Here is a 20673-nt window from a genome sequence, read left to right as displayed (position 1 = left end):
TTTATTTATCCCTCCTCCCCCTGTCCCCCTGTTACGTTCTTGCGTATTCTGCCGTTTTCGCACGTTTCCGTTTTTGCCTGTCGTTACCTTACATATACATAACATACCCCTTCCCCAGGCTTTTTTTTTTTTTGTTCTTTGCCTATAAGCAGCTTTTAGCAAGTTTAGCCATGAGACCACATAAACAGCGCCAATGCAATGCTACTGAGCCATTATCTTAAAACGGAGGAGAGAAATGCATGGGATTTGAGCTCTCCGTATCCATATGGTGTATCACTTCGTAATGTTGAAAATTATACCATCCCTGGTTGATTGATAAAAGAGACACCATGCATAAGCCGTATATACTCTCGGTATACGACCGAACGGAGAAATCGCCAAGGTCAAGAACGTTACGTCCATGTTTCTCCGACGTTTTCCTAGCATTTCCCCGATCGCTTCGTATTTCATCGTCTTTTACTTTATGTCTATCCCTTCGCTTATTCATCTCACATAAGGAGGAAGCTGCATGCATCTTCCTAGGACAAGGTTTTATGCTTCAGAGTCAAAGTGGAGAGGAGTATTAGGTAGGGCTGTATGTATGAAACGGGAGATCTTCGTCCATCTCAGTTAGATGTAAAAAGGAAGAAGAAAAAGTACACTAACAGTACCTACTACTACAATTTGCCTCCCCCGGTAAAGGTAAAATTACAGCCACACACTATTCGCTTTTTACCCAAAGAAAAGTAAAGAAACACGCCCAACTCGCTAAAAGGAAAATCCAAAAAAGATCCCTGCCCTATTTACACGATTAAAATTTTCTTTGTTTTTCCTCTGGTACCTTGCAGAATTTAGCCAACAACGGTATTGGAAGTATTCCGAAGCTGATCAGACGCCTTGGAGTCTAGCCGCGTCAGAATATCCAAAAGTACTGAGAAGTCGCCCCTTGCTCGGGTCGCCAGGGGGTTATCCTGATGCCGATGGATAATAGCTAGCAAACTAGCTCCGATAAGGCGTATCTTTTCAACCTATCGTATCAGATAACAAGGTTAGCATATAAGTGCCGAAGCTTAAAAAGTATAAATAACCGCAGGCATTATGAGAATCAAGGAAAAGGGAGATGGACAGACAGGCAGAGAGAGACGGCAGGGAAAAAGGAAAGCAGCTTACATTTGGCTCGCCGTTTGCTTGGAGACCCCAAAACGGCGCCTCGTTCATCACCCTCAGCATATCTCGCACAATCTCCGACTTTCTCAAGTCTGCTTGCTCAACTCCGGGAGCAAAGTAGGACAGATCCTCAAATTTCTGCGTGATTACCATCCGCAGGCAGTGGAAAGTCACCTGCAGATTCGTGCATTGGATTACGTACTGCTTCGACTCCGCAGACCCATTACCCTCGGCCATGGCCGCCATGGCCAGAGTGCATGATTGGAGGTATGGCGGGAGGTCGTCCAAACAGGTAATGAACCTAACATAGAGGGAGTCGAGGTGCTGCCTGTCCGCAGACGGCAGCACATGATTGGGGGGCAGGTTCCCGCGGAAATGCTGCATCATCTGGTCTTGGAGCACCCTGATTTCCAGTAAAAGATCGGCCGCAGACTGCCAAAGCCGCACATTGGCGTTGAAGCCGGAAATAAAGCTCTTTCTGGGCGGCTCGGAAGCCGTAATTAGGAACTCGTCCTCAATCCCCGACGGGTACAGGGTGGTGATGCCCGTATCAAAGCAGTATTTGTGAATAGTTATGGGACGGTTGTTCAATATGGCTGCGGATTTGTCCCCCAGATACAGGATCCAGAAGCAGCGCCGACGGAACTCTGCCTCAATGGGGACAAGCCCTTCCAGCGACGCCTCCTCGTGAAGATGCATAACTTGGGCCAGGCGAATGGCCTCGCCAAAGATGTGCCACGAGTACTTTGGTTTCCCCGCGGCGTGGAGGCAATTGGAGTGGAAATACCGAATGGCAATTGAGTTTGCCGTCGGATTTTCCAAATCGGCCTCGAGATGCTGGTGAAGACAGTCTCGAGAAGCTTCAAGAAAGATTTCGGAGACGGATTCTCCTTCGGGGAAAATGTCTTTGGGTAGCATAAATGCTGCCTCTGCGCAAACAGCTGTGACCAGGGTGAAGGTCGAATCGGCCCAGGGAGCCAGCCTGCTGCCAACGGCTCGCGAGCCATTGAGCTGCGCGAAGCCGGCCCACGACTCGGCTGCGCTGAGGGGGGTGGTCCCGGCCGTCGGGTCTGGCGTGAGTTGCGCGATAGGCGAGGGTTGGTTCATGCCGGGTATTGGCTGCGAGAAGATGTATGCAAGGACCTCCCGCAGGGCCGGCTCGTACACCAGGGGGGTGAGAGGATAGAGGTAGTCAAAGAAGAGGTCGATACATCGCTTCGACACTCGTTCCAGCGTCGTGTTGCGCAGCGTCATGGCCTGGGCAAGGTGTAGCCATCGCTGGCGCGTCGATATGTTTTGGATAGTGGAGAGGCCCGGCAGATCGCCCATCTGCTGCCGCGGCAGGCCGTTGTCCAGGCTGAGAGGCTCGCCGGGCTCCCACGGGGCCTCGGGCGACAGAGACGACGAGTTGAAGGGCTGCAGTCCACCTACTGCGGGGCCGGAGAAGGCCAACGGCGGCGGCATCTGGGCGCCGGCTCCACGGGCGCCGGTGGAGAGCGCGCTCGGATCTGAAGGTGGCTGGCCGGGCAGATCGCTTTTCTTCCTGGCTTTGGGACCGCGTCGGGCCAGTGGCAAGTCGAAGGTGCACTGCACGTGTGCATCGCGGCAGTGCGTGCAGCTATCGACGGCGCTGAGGTATTCGCACTTTTGGTGGGGGAAAACATCTGTCAGTGGGGAGATCGCGAGCGTATCAGGGTATTGGACGGCGTAACGCAGCATTAGAAAGAAGGGCGGCGGGCGAGCATGTACGGGCATGCAGATGCAGATGAGGATATGGGTGTAAGTGTAAACGCAAATCTCAAGTTATGAATACAAATACATACATGTAGCCATGTATGCACAATGAATCCATGAATCCAGAGAGGAGGAGGAGGATGAGGAGAGGAGAGCAGAGAGAGGCGGGCAGGAAGGAGCAGGGACCAGGACAAGGACCAGGTCGCAAGCAAGCTGGCAAAACGGGCATTCGGGCTGCAGCTAGTATGTAATAGCAGTACCACTCACCTTAGCTTTGCGACGACGGCATCGATCGCAGGCTCTGCTCACAAGACGGCCTCGTGGATGGTGGTGGAACGAGGATGCGGTAGACGGCGCTACAAGCGACTGTGGCGGCGTCGACGTTGAGGCTGCTGGCGACCCGGGCTGGCTGGACGCTGTGGCCGATTCGGGCGACGTGGTGAGAGCGCCGCCGCCTGGAACAGCTAAACCGTCAGTTAGCACGTCCAAATTAGGCGCTGTAGTGAGGCCACTGGCCACTGAATGCACCGCCAAAGGGCGACAACCGCAACCACAGCTGGGTGCCACTGCAGGCGCAGGCGCTGGAGCTGGCGCTGGCGCTGGCGCTGGAACTGGAACTGGAACTGACCTGACTGCCCTCCCGCGGCTGCTACTGCGCCGGCTGCAGCTGTCACTGCTGATCCTCCTCCTAGCGGTCCTGTGGCCGCTGTGGCCGCTGTGGCCATGGCTCTCTGGGGGGCCGATCGCTGCTGGCGGTCGCTTCCTCTGGCTTCGCGCTCCCTCTCCAGCCTCCGCTTCCCTTCCCACAGGGCGCTCGCAGTCAGTTTCCGGGTATCGGAGAAACGCAGGGCGCGCAGTCGATGTCGCGTTTCCGGTCGGAAACGCCTGGCTGGAGACTCGAGGCGAGACGGGGATTTATCAACGGTCAAATACAGGGAGGAAAAGTGGGCAGAGGCTTTGATTTTTGATGTCTGTTTGGTGCCCTCCACTTTTAAGGGCGTGGAGAAGGAGGAGCCATTTCTCCGCATGGAGCCGGATTATCTAAGTTCGAGGCCAGCGCCAGAAGCAGAAAATTTCAGCGCAATGCAATGCACGCACTAGCAGTCTGGTAGCTTGAGCGGCGAGATACAGCGCGCGTGCACTGCATTCGGCGCGGCGCTACTTGTACCTTGGATCTGGTGAGATTGCCAGTGCACCGCTCCATCAGCATAGGAATCAGCATCATCTCAGACGCTTCCCCAGCTCCACGCCGCAGCCCCGGCTCGGGTGCTAGCCAGTCGCTAGCTGCTCCTGAGAGCTGGGGAAGACATGGGGGGCTGCCACAGGCGATGCAATGCTACGACAGATGCGGCGCGCGTCCCGGGCTCGAGCCAGCACAGCACTTCAGGCTCAGGCGAGCCGGCATCGAGAATCAGCCTCTGCCGCCTTCTTTCAGGGGCTTGCGCATGGCCGTCTGGTCTTAGCCAGTGATCAGGAGGCGCCCATTTTAGCCATCCAGGCCCCTTGATGCGTCCATATACCACTTGTAGTACCCATCCAATCCCATCCCATCCCTCCACCCGCTCCTTTGACGCCGAGAATAGCTTCCTAATGGGCAATATGTGAGGAACGAGAATGCGGGGTTTGCAGAAGCTACCTGATGGAGGGCACATGTACACGCAGCGTATTCCTGTGGTGCCGTCGCCGTGCAGCGGCTACCTGCGCAGTACCTTGCCGGCTATGAACCACGGATGAAGCTCAAGGAATACCACCCTGCAAAGGTAGGTCCCCCAACATGCTTAATATAAATTTTCAGCGTTTTACATGCTCGATGCGGACTCAAGATGAATCGGTCCAGCTCTGGATAATGACGAAGCTGCATAATGTCGTGTCACATTGACCCCGTCGTATGACTCCGACTGGCCAGCTTTCAAGAGACAATATAGCCTGAGCACGGCGATGGGATCAGGGGCCACATGCAGGACAGCAATTGAGGTTGGAGGATTTACGAAGCCATTGCCAGGGCCCTTTGCAAGCTCATCCGGGGTTGTGAATGCCTTCCTCGTCGCATTGCCATTGCCCGTCACGGCTGAATCGGCCACGAAAGCGCACCATGGCCATGACTATCAATGCAGTTTTAGCTTTTCTTGCCTCTCGCCTCTACAAATAAAATCAGGCCTGGCACCTCCATGCCGATTCGCCACCCAATGGTTCGAGTGAAGGTGTCGCGTTTGCGTGTCGAGTGTCAACACGTCGTCGATGATCCGGAAAGAAAACTGCCAGCGGGGTCTGCTTGCTGGGAGGGTCAATTGCATCAGGACAATGCTTTGATACAGTGCCGGAAAGGTCTGATGGCACAGCCGGCATGATGGAGTCCAGAAGAAGGGGCACGTGGAAGGCGAATTGGGATCAATCAGCCTGGTCTGGGTACTTTGTACCGCCAGCAAAGATTCGAAGTGAGTTGCTTCACCTTGTTCAGCTCTGCTGCTGAATCTTGCAGCTGTGCACCATCGGTGGCCACCACCAAACATCTAAATAGACGCACGTATAGAAAATGTAGAAGCCATAGCAAGAGAATCGTCGGCCCAAGCTTCGCCTCGCACGTATCGCAAATAAGCAATTTGAACGCCCTCGCGATTCAGGCTCACCGCAAGCCAGCCGTCTCACCCCACACGAGCCTCAAGCCTCCAATTTGGCAATGTCATGGAACTCAATCCGTTTGATGCGCGAGAGAAGCGGAGGATCAGCTTCCGCTGCAGGGAACATTGAACATACATGTATGCATAACCCGGCCCCAGTGGTCTATATCCGTGGTATCCGTGAGCCAAAAATCGAGCCAGTAGACTGGAGACAGGCTTACAGGCCCAGGATTGGGGCCCATTGGAGGTCGAGATTGGGTAAGTGACGATACAGCGCTGTTGTCCTCTCACCACTGGCACCATCTCTGCAGTTTGTTGTTGGCTTTTCAATGCAGTGGTGAAAACGAATAAATTTGAGCTGCAGCCGCAATTTTGTAGCACAAAGATTGCCGACATCTGTTCACTAATACTTACAACCAGACAGAGGCTCTTGATTCTACCAAGGACCAGGTTTCAAAACGATGCAGTGGTCAGCGACTATTTAGAGTCTACAGTCGAGTGGAAAGTCAAGGTCAGTCCAATGCACATACCTGGGTTGGCGCATGGTACATGTATAGATGTTTGAGATGCCACATGATGAAAATGCTAATTGAGCATGCAAGCAGACCGCATTTGCCTCTTTCGCAGGGCTTACGGACGATCCCCCGGACTTTGATGCAAATACCAGAAAGGCTAATCCGATCTTTTCCCCTTCTTATCTACGGAGCCGCCCCGGAGATGCTTCTACAACGTCGGCCTCGTTCTCTTTCTGACAGCCGTCCCCAGGCCCCTGCAGCCTCACAGTGCTGGAGACGACATTGAAGACAGCTCCCCGCTCGACGCCTCGACCGACCTCTCGATATTGGCTACACGTCGGTCGAACGGATCAGATATCTAATCTATTGCAAATGCTAGTAGTCTATATGGGACACAGAGCAACGCCTTAATGCTACGGCTCCGGGCAGGCTCCAGGCAAGCCCCAGCGTTCGCAACGACATCCGGCTCGCTTAGCAGCAGCATGAGTTAGCACCAAGAAGCGCTGCATGGGTGGCCACACCCTCTCTACAACCTCAATATTATATAACCGTACTTGCATCCAATAACACGTCGTCGACTCCTCGCGAAAAGCGCCGACTGAGCGAAAAATCCGGCGGACCGAGGCGCATCATCACATCTCCCGAACGAGGTAGCAGCGCATGATATCATTATCCAAAGAGGGGAATGGCCGTCTCCAGCTCTTTCTTTGTCATGGAAAGGCTGATGTCTGGAGCTGCCTGCGACTCGACGTGATATTAGAGCGGAACCGTTGGATGTCAACACTTGAGCCAGACGAACACGGTGTGCTGGGTGCTACCGTGGTCCCCCCACGGAGAGGAATCAGTGATACGGAGTTTCGTAAACGCTTTTTCGGGAGGCTCACGGAATCTTTTTCATTTTTGCGACATTGCAATTACGTATGCGACTGCGAAAGGCCATGCGGCACAAATGCTACCTTTTATTCTGTTTACATGTGTGTGCTGGGGTCGTACCTTTGGCGCGTACTACCTATCGAAAACCACAACTTCGTATAATGTAACAATAGGTAGGGGGTGACGAAATTTCGTATATTGTCATGACCTGGCTACTCTAGGCTACTTTGACTCTTCTACCTTTCTGCCCAACATCCAGCAACTCTGCTGACTTGGCGAAGGAGATGGATACATGTACTAATTGCCCATTTTCGTCTTGAAACCTGCCTTTTGTAGGGTAGCATATCTCTAGTAGCACCGCTACAAGTAACATTTTCCAATCAACAGAATTGAAAGAGCCCCTCTAAGATTAGTAATAAATGTCTCAATGAAAAGAAACTTTGTTATACTAATGACTATTTGATGACTTCTTGTGGGCAATCAAGTATATTGATTGGTGTTCGTGTGATGCAAATACACTCGTCGTTGCAAGCTTATGAAGCACTAGTACGATGGCCACAAAACTACATGTACAAATTTTCAGTACCAGAGCATCCAGATCTTTAAGCTTTCTATTTTTTTTAAGAGTAATTTCGACTAATTGCTTGCTTTGCAGCGAGATTCCAGAGGTGAGATCTAATTTGGTGAGTGGCTGAGACAAAACTATGGCGACGCGTGCCTATTTTACGCCATGTGTTTAGTTACTTCAAATATGTGACTATGTTAGGTATGAAATAAATACTTGTGTAGCCTCTGAATTCTTACTATATGTGGCGATAATCCACGAATCCCCTGGCGATCTCAACTTTTGTTCAACCGGAAATAGCATTATAGTAGAAAGAGCATGGTATAGTATACAATTCGTACAATGCTAATGATTTCAGCCTTCTGAGTCGCTCATTACTGTTGAGGCTGCTCAAACGTGTGAACTAGGGACTATGTATAGCAGACAAGAAGGAGAGTGGGACAATTGCTCCTTTAGGTCCACATCACCCCCGTCTGTCCAATTCAATATCCTCCTCGCAGAGACTGATATCCCCCTCATCTCTCTGTGGGGCATCGTTCGTCAAAGGTTAATAGTTTCTTCTAGTCAGCCTCCTCCGCCAACAGCCCGCTTGGCTAAGCGGTATAGCGTGTCACTAGTACTTCTTTGGCATGACAAGGTGATCAGTTCGACTCTGATAGTGGGCATTGTTTTTTGATGGTTCTCGGCTTGGACTCATTCAGGCCTGATTACGTGTCACTAGTAGAATATTTGACATGGCAAGGTGATCAGTTCAACTAATAACGGGTATTGTTTTTTGTTCGTGTCACTAGTACTTCTCTGACATGACAAGGTGATCAGTTCGACTCTGGTAGTGGGCATTGTTTTTTGTTACTCGCTACTGATCTTTTTGCAGTACTGGCTCAGTTCTAAGTAACATGACCCTTTGTGTGGAAGTAGAAGAAACACGAGACAAAAGAAAACATGTGGTTGCCGCAAGGGCAGCCATATCACATCCTATCCCATCCTCACCAAATCGTGAGTCATTCAAAATCTTGAAAAGTCATTTCCTCCATCGTAAAAGCCGTTAAAATGTTTTCCTCCTTGGAGAAGAGCTTGGCTCTTGACTTAGAAGCTGATGGTCAAGGCCAGAGAGCCGTGAAGCTGGCTCAACAGGGTCTGAGCCTGCTGGGCAAAGGCTGGGATGCGGGCAATGAGAGCACCGGCCAGGTTGACAACGGTTCGCTCAATCAGGTTCAGGACAACACCGATGGGGCCACGGAGGAGAGAGTTGGAAACGAGGCCATTGGGACCGAGGAAAGCGTTGATGAGCGCAGTGTTGGAATTCACAAGCTGTCATGAGAATGTTAGATGATACCGATATCTTCTTCTTCGCTTTGAAAAGATGAGCTGAAGCGTACCTGGGTGAAAGCATCGAAGATGGCCTGCTGGTCGGCAAGGCTGAAAACGCCAATGACTGGGGTGGTGATGATGCTGCCTGCGTTTGTCACGATGTTGCCAGCCAGACTGCTGATAGCAGTAATGACAGCCTGAATACACAGAAGTTAGCATCTCATAACAGGAACTGGGGTAACTCATTGTAGTGGTAACATACGGGAAGCTGTTGAGCCAGGGTAGTAGCGGTAATGTTGCTGATTGCGTTTCCGGTGGTTTGGAAGACGGCGCTGATGCTGCCGAGAGTGCTGGTAATGGCAGAAGCATTCAGGGTTGGAGCTCCAACAAGGAGAATGCCGTCCATTTGCTGCTGCTGGGACTGGATAGTGTGCGCGAGGTTCTCGAGCTGCTGGATCTGCTCGCTCTGAACACTCTTCTCGTTTTGCTTGATCTGGCCTTGCTGGGTCGAGGACATGGCAAAGACAGACGAAGCCGTCAGGGCGGCAGCGAAGAGAGTCTTGAAGTGCATTTTTGTGGTGTTTGGGGTATAATTGGGATGAAATGAATTTGATGAGATGGATACTAAAGGACTAGAGTTGTAGAACTGAGTTGTTGGCTGGCGAGGAGAGAATATCCTTACTCGGATGTTGTCTTCTCTTTTATATCTTATAAAGTTTGGTGTCATGCATAAGCCCAAGGTTACGATAGTAAATAAATGACGTTATTTCGTGAGAATATTGTCGTATTCGCAAGGCCGGTGTCGAGACATTCGACATGGAGATCCATTCCTTGACCTGGACATTCCGAGACATGCAAGGGGGATGTTCAAAGGAGCAGCCCTTACCGGCTTCAACGACTAACTTAACGGTTAGTGGCAAGATAAACTAAGACTAGTCCTGGGAATGCGAGGCTGCTCCAATATTGTTGCTACTAGGCTCGTGACTGATAATCAGGGAAGTGTGCTCGAAGCTAGAAGTGATGTGATCTCCCCGAGTCATGAAATCTCCGTGCCCGGGCAGCCTGGCGAATGGAATACCACGAATCTCAGCTTTGTATTGAATCTACATTCCAGCGTGTCTTTAACTTCTTCGGAATGCTGACAAGATCTCGCAGCGGCCCGGGAGACGTTACGAGTAGCTTCTCGCCACGAAGAAGAGCGACGAGATACACTCTTCGATCTGCCACCACAAAAATGGGTGGTAGATTAACTGCAATGGTTCAAGGATATTAGCCTATAACGAAATGAAACTACGTTCCATGAGTGTCATCAACAAGAAGCTGATATTGAATTTTCTTCTTGTTTGTTGATGTAGTGGAAACGGTACTGCTCGGGCTTTTACTGAGATGAAAGCATGCCTTTCATTTCTTGTTTTCCCACATCACCTGCCCCTCATTCCCCGCGACATAAAGATGAGGAAATAATGTGGATTAGTGGTGACAGAGGCAACAGAGGCAACAGTGGCAAAATGGTAGCCTTGAGACAAGATATTATTAGCTACCGTAGTGGGATTCGCATGTCATCTAAAGGATGGAGGTTTTGCTGCTTGCACGGCAACTGAGTTGCCGAATTCCAAGTAGAAGCAGCCAAAGACAGCTGTTTGATTCAGCTGAGTCTAATTTAAGTTTGTCCTTTCGATCATGCTCTGTTGTACAGATCGTAGGGTGAATCATGTTTCGAAGTTCGCTAATGCTGGGCCGTGATAGATCTAAGGCTAAGCTTGAACCCAAGCGTCGATATTGGTATATCTTCCTCGACCAAGCCATGGTATCTTATGAATCGTAAGGGTCGATATATTACTAGTAGTTGAGATATGTATGATGTACCTTGGACATTAAACCATCACATTGGCATGTGCACTGCATCTCAGGCTCACTCCGTGATTAGTACCGTCAGGTATCCTACGCCAAAGTGCACATCTTTATCTGTGCATCTTAGATATGGCTCGATTATTCCCTGCCTGCACGTGTTTTGCCGCAAGGAGCTTGATCCTGGGACGGGAGAAGCTTCCTCTTTCGCCCAATGGCCTGCCGTCCCACGAAATACAGGAGTGCTTGGCCCCGCAAATAACGGTAGATGCCAGGATCCTGTATAGGTGAGGAGGGGCTCAACAAAAAAAAGTACAGCCGAAATGACAGGCTATCAATTCGTAAAATCGACAAGGAGAATAATGATTAAATAACTGCCACTCTAAAACCAATGATGAGATTATCTGAACGGACTCTGGAACTGTGGCTCTGGATAGGAGGCGTCTAGAAGGCTTCTAAAAATGCATCCTAGGCGCCAGTCATAGTCCATCTAGCCGCTATGCTTTTGCGCCAAAGCAAGATGGGGGAAGATAATTGGCTAGTATTGAGCGCTGGTGGAGAGAGCCGGCGGGCCGCGCGGATGCCAAGCGATAATACTTGAGTAAAGCTCTGCCAACGAGTTTAACGCGGATAGTGATAACTTTTCGTATTCAAAGAGCTTATAGTACAAGTAGCTACAAATTTGAAGACCGCAGTCCAGACGGCAGCAAAGGAATGGCAGCACCATCTGCCCCAGAGCGGACAGTTGCCGAACTGGGACTTACAGAGGCCTCTCGGAGCAATCAGGAAAGTCTGCCGAGCTAGGGTCTGGCATTGTACATGGTGCTAGAGCCGATGCAGGCAATATACGTTGGAACGCTTACGGGCATTGGCCCAGGCATCGAGCAGCCGCCATCTCGTCTGTCTGCCGAGTCCCAAGCGAAGGTCCTTCCGAGGATGCGATGCCCGCCTTCTGGCTCCTTTTGGCTCGATGGAAGCTCGTCTGGAAGCTCGTCTGGAAGCCCGTCTGGAAGCCCGTCTGGAAGGTCGGCGGAAGATTCTAGACGTGCCCCGTGCTCGTGGGATATAGGAGGAAATTGCGTGTCTGGGGCTGGAAATCTGATAATCGAAATTGCAGATGGAAATTACCAAGACTGCTCGACACTGTACCTTGCATGGACGGGACGCAGAGAGAACCCTGCTTGTGCAGTTTTCCATCTTTTCTGCCCTTGGACCATGTCGTGGTCATGGCCCTTGCCACGGCCCAGGCATGGAGTACAGGCATGGAGTATACGGCTAGACTGACAGCAGGGACAGGGCCGAAAGCCTGCCGACTGCCTAAGGCAAGTCACCGCGATAGCTCTGCAACGTTTTAGCTTGGAGAGCAGAGGTCTGGTGTCATTATGCCGCGCGCTGCAACTACTATGTACAGCGTAGTGTCTGCAGTAGATTGAGAGACGCACGCGGTTGACAGCTTGGCAGACAGTCTAAAGCTGAGCTCCCGATTTGTTTCCTCCAAGATCGCTTGTGCGTGCACGTGTAAGTGTCCAGACTGACTCGGTGCCCAGCCTTCAGGTCAGACATTGGCATCTCAGCTTCTCATCTACAGTCTCCTCCTTGCCTTGCATCGGCCGTTACTCGCGGCACTTACCGCTACAAGCAATAGCGCCCCGGACCCCATATGGAGTAGGCGGGCTGAGCACGGCACTTCGAAATGCAATTTTGTCATCAGCAAGGAGACGGGGACAGAAGCACAAACAGACAGACGAGTGGCCTGGGGGAAAACGCCATCGTGGCCCAGACCGTGATGTCTCGCTTTCACCGCCTTCAGCTCTGCCATCGTGTCCTTTGTCGTAGTGCCGCTGGCGGGTAGAAGATGCTGTATCATTGATGTCTGGTGTTACTTGGGCACGGCAACTGGGCAGGCGCTCTTGCCGGCGTGAGTCACGAGAGGCCCTCGCTTGTGCAAGTGCGGGTGTTGCACCTGCTGTGATGAAGATCGGCTGCACGATCGGGTGGAAGGCGACAACTGTCTGCGCCTTCTGGTAGCATGTGAAAGTACTGTACATAGGTAAGGTAGGTATGCAGCTATTTGCTGCTACTGTAGTAGTTCAACACCATTCACCACTCGTGAATGCTGCCAAATCAGCGATTGAATGGATCAACGCTTCTCGGTCTACGAACTAAATCCGGTACATGCCTACTGCAAGTAGCTGACGCACTGCTCGCCACCACACGATGCTGCGGCCGATAGAACACGCATGCCCGAGTCTATACTGAGGCGAGTGGCTTACGGTCTTCATGTTGCTAGCTTGTTTGGCAGACTATACTCCTCGACTCTCTTCTGGACCCCAACCGCAAGCCAGAAGCAAGGGAAGCACAAACGAAGAGTCGTGCTTCTTATCCTTTGCCCTCACAGTCTCGACGGGCTGCCTCTCGTTCTAGCCGGCCGGAGTATTTGTGGCGGATTGCTTCCCCTAAGCCCCCTGCGGCTACACCATCTCCGACTCGAAAGTGCAACTGATGATCATGGCGTCTTGTTTTAACAGAAAGCCAAGTCCCGTCCCGCAACTCTCTTTTTACCCGTCTGTCCAATGACGTTTCCGGAGTGCCAGCGATCGCAGCGACATCGGATGTCACTGTCCAACCACCACCCTCTAGCTGACCACATTCTGCTTCGATTCGCCCTGCTTCGGCTCAACTGCGCATGACCTCTGGCGCGCAATGCCAGCCGCGAGCCTTTGGATGCAAGTTGGCTGGTAGTGCACGCGCAGAGCATGGCGCCGCAGCGCCGCCTCCACTTGGCCTGCAGCAAGCAAGGTACGAACCTCTGCGTATGAACGCCCAGAGCTGCGCGAAAACCAACCACGCGAGACCCTCCAGGGCTGTGTCGCCGCATCTGATTCGCCGCGGTGTGGCGCCATGTGCTTCCGGCCAAGGAGGCACAAGGACCCTTGCGCCCTGGCTTATAATAGCAAATGTACTTGGTAGCCCGTGTACTTGAGACAAGCCACGGCGGCCATCATGACGAGCTGCCGGAGCTGATCTACGCACATGACAGGTACCTGTACGGCCGACACACATGCACAGAGAGTTCCCTCGGCTGTGATTCTTTGATTCGACATCTTGCCATGATCTTATTAACCTATGGTTCCAGCACACGTATCCGCCTCGCTCTCCATCGAAGCCCAAAAGCCTTGGGTCCTTTGTTTCTTTGGGTTTGCAATAGCGCCCTCATAGCGCCCTCGTCTGTTCGCCATTTCCACTTCTACATCATTTAAGCGTTCAAGACCACGCGAAGCGAGAGGACCCGTCGAGCAGCTCTCCACTCTCCACTTCGCACGGAAGACCTAGCACAGGTGCTACTCGACAGACTGGACATCAGCTTCTGCCGCCTGGCAATGGGCCTTTCCCAACCGCCAACCCATCCTGGGCACTGGATTCTGGGTCCAATCGATTAACCACGCGACGGCGTCTCTGCAAAGTGCCCTCTGTCGATTACCTATTACGAGACTGATTGCTCTTCCAACTCCGATCTTGACGCCCTCTCGACGCCTTTTGCTTGACTCGGCAGGACTTGTGCTCTTCGCCCTGTATAAGCGACGACTGTTTAGCGCCTATCGTTGCTGTTTCTGCTACGTACCCAGCCCTCCTCATAAGAAAACGACCGTCTATAGGTGAATAGAGACAAGATACGAGGGAGTTGCCCCTTCGAATCAGGATATCAAAATTTTTCCTGAATCTCGTCATCGCCAGCCAACCCTTGTTCCTGTGGTTTGAACATTCGCTCACCGCCGACTGGTGATTCGATTCTGTCGCTTCAAAGACTCCACAACTGAACGCACTGAGACCCCGGTCCTACATTCTGTCCAGGCAGGGATCGGCTCACTAGCAACGGGTCCCCCTACAGAGTGGCCCTCTTGAACTTTTTTTTTCTTTGCCCATCCCCGCTTGCCGTGGGCTCTTTAATCGGACGCCGGCAACCGAACCAATCCAGGCGTTTGCCGTTGTCAGTCGCAATCCCGCTTGTCGTTCTCATCGATTCGACAAGACCAGGCGTCTCCGCGAGACCTGGGTGTACGATTGTTTTATAACTTTGCGTTACGATCCTCCTTTGTGGCTTGTTACTGCCGTAACTCAGACCGCAATTTTTTTCTTGTTTGTTTTGCAATTTCCAGGGGCCTCCTTTCAGTGCGGGAACACTTGCCAAGATCCATCTGGGTGCTTACAGATATATACCACTCCATATCGCACTCTTGGAACTTTTTGCCCTCACAATACTTTTTTTGTTGACATTCCTCGCGGTTGTGTAATAAAGCCAAAGCTGGCTGCGGCCTTACCTTTCCCCAACTCCCTTCTCGGCCTATATTAAAACATCGAGTAATACGCTCGTCACCACTTATACTGTGCCGGCCACAAACGCATCAAGAAGACCAGCAACATGGCGTACTCACCACGGCGCATGTCCGATACCACCTACCGCAGCTACCATGATATTGAATTGGTAGACCCTCTATCGTCGCCTCCCTCGACCTCACGGGGGCGCCAAACCGTCCAGTCTCTCAAGTCTCCAAGAGGACATTCTCCAACCATTGTCCAGGTCCAACGCAAAGATTCTGGATACGAATCACATACCTCTTCGCCACGCAATTCAGCCACCTACTTTCGACCCAAGCCTACACGGCGCTCTTCAGGCCTATCCAAATATGGGACATCGTCTGCTCAGTCACTGCGATCTCGAATTCGACCAGCGATGCGTCGGCCAGCCACCAGCCAAACCGCCGCTTCATATCAGCTTCGGCCTGTTGGAGCTGGCAATCAAATGGCGTATTATCAGTTCCCAGCTTCAGACCTTGTTGAGGTTACGGAGACAAGCCAGGAAGCCCCTAGTGCTTGCTTGCCACCACAGACCACTCATTATTGGACCAGTGACAGGACTCGTCGGCTGGAATATGCTGCCATTGACGCAGCAAGTAAGGGTGTCAAAGGTTGGATCCGAAGGAACCTACTCCCCGACTGCTTTGCTGGTAAGAGGCACGTGGCTTTTGACGATGACTCTGGCAGTGTTCGTCGGTACAGGCTAGACCTGGAAGACGAACAAGATGAGAAGCGTGTGCTTGACTGTACAGCTTCGACTTCATCTCCGAACAAGAAACGCTTCTCCATCCGAATTCACCGCAAGAGCGTCAGCGCTTAACCATTTCAATTTCTCCCACCGCTTTACGCATGTTCCAATTTGCGATTAATTTTTTTATTACTTTCGACTTTGCATTTCGGCGCACCACATTATTCGGCGTTGTATACCCCGACTGCTTTTTCATTTCTTTCTTCAAATTTTCGGACGACTTAAGATACCAAAGACTTTTATACCAGGAAAGCGATTTTTTTTTCTTCCTTTGGCTTTTCAATTTTCTTTCAATTTGCATAGACATGTAGGGGGTGGGAATAGATACCTGAGAATGCCCTTGGGATGGCATCCTTTGTTACGCCTTGGCTTATACAATTGCGGATGGATAACGCCTGTTGCACTCGAGCAAGCTGGGAAGTGCAGCGTCCAACGGTGTGGATGAGATGAAATGACCAATGTTGGTTTCAGCTGCAATATGGAATAAAGAACACAACAGGTCATTGAGATTGAATGCAACAAGAGTGTAGAAGCGACGATAGGGACCTGCAAATGGCCCGTGAGGATAAGCAAAGCTGGGTCTATGCCCTTTGTTTCTCAATTCGTTCTTTAGCATAGAACAATCAAGGACACTGTCACAGTGTTTCAATGCGCAACTTCAAAACAAACAATGACCTGTGATTTCCTGTTGCCGTTATAAAATGGATGTGCCTTCGTCAATTCTGTAATTGTGTGAACACCTGTTGAACACCTTTTGAACCACTACTCTGAATCCATGTCTTTGCGACAAGCTACCTAATCGAAGCAGCACAATAATCGCGAGCCAACCATAGAAAAGGACCAACTCTCCCCTCAGCCAACAGGCAGATCTGGCATTCCAACGAACCTTTGCTACCCAATACACAAGCAGTGTCCGAAGCGCCACCTCGGTACTTTTTGCAGCTTCTCACACCATGGCTTTACTTACAGCTCCGAAAGGGCTTTCGGCAGACCCACCCGGCAGCCGGTCTTATTTGCGGGGCTCTGGAACCGTCACTCCGGATTTCCGAAAAGGGGAGTTGAAGAAGATGAAGAAAATGATGAAAAAGAGGAAGGAGGAGAAAAAGAGAGAAAGCCTCTCGAAAGGTATAAAGAATTCATCGCTCGTAGATAGAGTGCCTGCGGATCTGGCGAGAGTCGTGGTGAATATGCAGCAGTACTACGCGTCGGGGGTGGGCGAGCTGGCAGAGAAATTAGGCAGTGTGGAGGAAGAGCTGAGGCGGGCGAAGGAGGAGAATGTGATGATGAAGAAGAGGCTGGATATGCATTTTGGGATGTTGGGGCAGACGGCGGAGTTTATGCAGAGGATTAGTGAGGGGCTTGGAGGAGGGATCATGGGGGGCGAGGAGGTGGGAGGAAAAGAAGGAGAAGAAGAGCTGAATCAGGGATTTGGTGAAGATGCAGATGATGGAGATTTGGCAATGGATGGAGTGGATATGGAAGTGCCGCCGACGCCGGCGGATGATGACAGGTTGCCTATGAGGAGTACGGGTCGGATGGCGAGCAGTAGACGGATGGTACGGGAGAAGAGTCCTCTTCAGAAAAGAAAGGGAAAAGAAGCGAAGAGGAGGACGGCTGCGAAAGTCTTGCCGATTAGGGAGAAGATGATTCGTCCTCAAGACAATGGGGATGCTGATGAGGTTGACGCCAACTTGGAAAGTCTGCGACTGGAACAGAGTCATAATGGACGCGAGGACAACGACATTGCCGATGGCGAGGATGATGCCAGGGTGTTAGAGGGAGCGCCTCGTTTGCAAGAGGCTATTCGGCAAGATGCCTTGCAGCGTGCTATAAGTCGAGATATCATGCGTCGATCGCGCTTCACGCCGATTAACCGTATGCCATCTCGCCAGAGCACGCCGTCATCAGGCGAAGACAACTCTGATTCGGATGAGTACCGCCCTCCTTCTTCTCCATCAGCAGCTTCATGCTTCTCTTCGTTCTCATCGTCGGAAACACCTCCTTCTCTTTACGAAGAAGAAATCACCCCATCCTCATCAACTACCACCGACGCGAAACCAGCCTCCCCGCCAAACCCTCAACTCCCAACTCCCCCACCAACAGCAACATTATCATCATCATTATCATCGTCACCCCGCCCTCGATACCGCGAATCAAGACACACCACAGAAGACCGGCACGCATCCGGCCCCCCAGGCAAACCCTTCAAGTTCCACCGCATGGGCCGCACCGTCCTCGACGTCTGGACCGAATACAAAATCGGCTCAAAGGGCAACCCGGCCATTGAAGCGCTGGAGCGGCAGTACGGCACGGGGTGGCGCAAAGGCGGTACTGGTGGCATTCAGGATCTCAAGTACGCGAGCAACTATGTTAGTGTGCGGCAAAAGGTGGTGCGCTATGTGGAGGAGATGTGCGAGAGGGAAGGGATCAGTGAGAGGGAGGCGATGAGGAGGTTGGATGAGAGGGTGGATGGGAGGATGCAGATGCTGATTTCGGCGGTGAGGAAAGGACAGGATCCGTTTGTGGTGATTCCCAAGAGGTGAATTTGGGTAGACTGTACTATTAAGCAAATATTAGAAGTGGGTATTGTGAAGTTGAGTAAATAAGTATGATAGTAACTATTAAGATATTAAAAGAAAAGTAATGTTCCGTCTGAGGTACAACCAGATAGTATCTCGCTCCACCATTTCCACTGTCGCCCATTGTTCCTGTTCTGCCATCAAATCAAGTCAAACCAGCTGGTATCAAGTTTTATTCATTCCTTCTTTTCCTTCATGAAGTAGAGATTGCCCACAGAGCCCACGCATCTCTAGTAAGTGGCCTTGGCTCTAGCCCTCACCCTGACTAAAAAGTCAATGGGGCGAGTGTTGAACCATCCGTCTTCCTCGAGCTGATACTCTGGGCTTGCTGGCTCAAAGTCGAGTTCCCTGATCAGCATTGCGAGCATAATGTGACTCCACTGCAGAGCATACTGTTTGCCAATGCACTCTCTCTTGCCATTGCCAAACCACTTCTTGGCGCCAGCGGGCAAATTATCAAAGGCCTCGCCCATCATACGCTCAGGCTTGAATACCATCGGCTCCTCAAACACAGCGGGATCGCGGTTCACTCCTTGCAGAACGATAATCATGGGCTGGTTGTGAGCAATCTGGTATTTGCCCCCGCCTAGCAGCACAGGGCTCTTATCGCCCTCTTTTGGTCGTGGTTCGATGTTGAATCCGGGAGCAACGGAAGAGAGGCGCAAAGATTCGCGCATGATGGCTTCGACGTACTTTAGCTGTCCGAGATGATCAAATTCAAACTCGCCAGCGCCAATGACTCGGTCCATCTCCTCGCGAGCTTTGGCAACGACTTCTGGGTTCTGCAGGAGATAGTAGAGGGAGTAGACGAGCAAACAGGGCGCGGTGCTGCTGCCAATGGGCATTGAGACTATCTCATCAATGACCTGCGAAGGGGTCAAAGTCTTTCCAGTTTCCGGATCCGGAGTGGTCATCATGATGGACAGCATATCCTGTCTCTCTGTCGGGTTATCGTTGCGGAACTGCACTAGCTCTTCGGCATACTCTCGCATCGCCTTGTTTGAAGACTTGAACTTGCGGCCGTACACCAGCCAGTTGAGCAAACCAGGCCGCGTAGGGCGCTTCATCGCCTCAGAGGTAGAGTCTTCCATTGCCTGGAGCATTGGATGCGCAGGACCAGTCAGTCCGTTAAGGCGCTTGCCAAAGAAGACATAGGTGTTTGTCTCGAGATTCAGCCTATTCAGTTGATCCAGGGGGCTTATGACATGGCTGCCTCCAAGGCTCTTCCAATTATGGAAAAGCTCCCCAGCCAGATTGCGCATTTCTCTAAAGTGAGTAGACACAGCTTCGGGCTTCAGCTGGGGATAAATGATTCGGTGGGCAATGCCCCAGCTAGCCTCATCGTCATAGGCCGTGAAAAGTGCGTCGTGGACGGCAGCTCGAATCTCGACGATGGGTCCGCCCACGTATTTGCGGAAGCGCTTCTCATCACAGAGCTCTTCAGCTAGAGCAACGCTGGCAACGAAGACGAGCGTCTTCCCGAGGACTTTGATCTGAAAGATCTCGCCATACTGGTCTGAGAGCTTCCTGAGCGAATCCCAAGTGTTACCAGGCTTCACATCAAAGATGTTGCCTAGCAATGGCACACCAGGTGGCCTCGGAATGGGAGTTGGTGATGCCATGATTTCCCGTATCGTAGATTTGAAAGTACAAAGACCTATCAAGGGACAGCAGAAGATATGGAAAAAATGAGAGAGAAGTGGAAAAAAGCTGGGGAGGATCACGGCTACGGACAGGCAGGGCCTGATGGTCCTAATATATGGCAATCCATTGGGTGCCGCCAGCATGTCGTGGAGCTGTGGTAAGACATTGGCTCTTCTTTCTTGTGCTACCACGGGCAATCACAAATACGGCCGGCTTGCTTGGTTCGCGGTGCCAGCTCATCCATGCAGCAGCAGCCACTAGCCCTGCAGCTCCCAGCCAGAGCTCGAGATGTCTTTGGATCTGGCCCCCTCTTCTCATTTTGGGGCGCGAATTGCAAGCTGCAGGCTGAGACATTCCCCGCCGCCTGGCGTCATTTGGCCCATATCGGGAATCAAGCTGTCTTAGCAGCTCCCTGTCGCAGACCTGCATAAATCAAGCAAGCCCGTGATATGGCACTTGTAGTCATAGGGTGCTAGTGGCAGCAGTATTACTCGTGCTCGCCGCTGCTCTCCCATGGCATTGGCAGAAGAGGATCAACAAAGCGGCCGGCACATCGCAAGGGCTGCATTAGCGCCCGGAAGCTGGATGGACGGACGGCGACTAGGAATCGGCCTGGCTGTGGTGCAAAAGAGCAAATTGCCGGCCTCCTAGTGGCCACCTCGCACCGGCAAAGTCCACTTGGCTGGATGCCAATCTCATCTCGGATGGGATCTGCTGCGATGCTGGATATCACCGA

At 51.8% G+C, this 20673-nt stretch overlaps 7 protein-coding genes across 7 annotated transcripts; 3 read left to right on the top strand and 4 right to left on the bottom strand.

Annotated features, from left to right (window-relative positions):
* Nucleotides 1-830: 830 nt before the first annotated feature.
* Nucleotides 831-3908, bottom strand: TGAM01_v209119 (hypothetical protein; the record flags this gene model as incomplete). Its single annotated transcript, XM_024550486.1, has 4 exons — nt 831-1007; nt 1150-2943; nt 3148-3344; nt 3509-3908. The coding sequence occupies 4 exons, from the start codon at nt 3906-3908 to the stop codon at nt 831-833; spliced, it is 2568 nt and encodes an 855-aa protein (XP_024404773.1).
* Nucleotides 2890-4343, top strand: TGAM01_v209118 (hypothetical protein; the record flags this gene model as incomplete). Its single annotated transcript, XM_018802021.1, has 5 exons — nt 2890-2925; nt 2976-3081; nt 3153-3699; nt 3816-3925; nt 4093-4343. 5 exons carry the CDS (start codon nt 2890-2892, stop codon nt 4341-4343), a joined length of 1050 nt encoding a protein of 349 aa, XP_018664846.1.
* A 4194-nt stretch (nt 4344-8537) lies between these two features.
* TGAM01_v209117 (hypothetical protein) lies at nt 8538-9333 on the bottom strand (the record flags this gene model as incomplete). The annotated part of the gene is made up of 3 exons (XM_018802020.1): nt 8538-8762; nt 8831-8959; nt 9025-9333. 3 exons carry the CDS (start codon nt 9331-9333, stop codon nt 8538-8540), a joined length of 663 nt encoding a protein of 220 aa, XP_018664845.1.
* A 2077-nt stretch (nt 9334-11410) lies between these two features.
* TGAM01_v209116 (hypothetical protein) lies at nt 11411-12852 on the bottom strand (the record flags this gene model as incomplete). The annotated part of the gene is made up of 4 exons (XM_018802019.1): nt 11411-11700; nt 11760-11927; nt 12241-12650; nt 12812-12852. The coding sequence occupies 4 exons, from the start codon at nt 12850-12852 to the stop codon at nt 11411-11413; spliced, it is 909 nt and encodes a 302-aa protein (XP_018664844.1).
* A 2178-nt stretch (nt 12853-15030) lies between these two features.
* On the top strand, nt 15031-15786 carry TGAM01_v209115 (hypothetical protein; the record flags this gene model as incomplete). The annotated part of the gene is made up of 1 exon (XM_018802018.1): nt 15031-15786. One exon carries the CDS (start codon nt 15031-15033, stop codon nt 15784-15786), a length of 756 nt encoding a protein of 251 aa, XP_018664843.1.
* An 881-nt stretch (nt 15787-16667) lies between these two features.
* On the top strand, nt 16668-18257 carry TGAM01_v209114 (hypothetical protein; the record flags this gene model as incomplete). Its single annotated transcript, XM_018802017.1, has 1 exon — nt 16668-18257. The coding sequence occupies one exon, from the start codon at nt 16668-16670 to the stop codon at nt 18255-18257; it is 1590 nt and encodes a 529-aa protein (XP_018664842.1).
* Nucleotides 18258-18523: 266 nt separating this feature from the next.
* TGAM01_v209113 (cytochrome P450) lies at nt 18524-19915 on the bottom strand (the record flags this gene model as incomplete). The annotated part of the gene is made up of 1 exon (XM_018802016.1): nt 18524-19915. One exon carries the CDS (start codon nt 19913-19915, stop codon nt 18524-18526), a length of 1392 nt encoding a protein of 463 aa, XP_018664841.1.
* Nucleotides 19916-20673: the final 758 nt, after the last annotated feature.

This window comes from Trichoderma gamsii, assembly GCF_001481775.2.
Source record: "Trichoderma gamsii strain T6085 chromosome Unknown Scaffold_42.2, whole genome shotgun sequence".
Taxonomy (NCBI): Eukaryota; Fungi; Ascomycota; class Sordariomycetes; order Hypocreales; family Hypocreaceae; genus Trichoderma; species Trichoderma gamsii.
The sequence above is the reverse complement of the archived record's forward strand: the minus strand, read 5'-3'. Positions and strand labels throughout refer to the sequence as shown.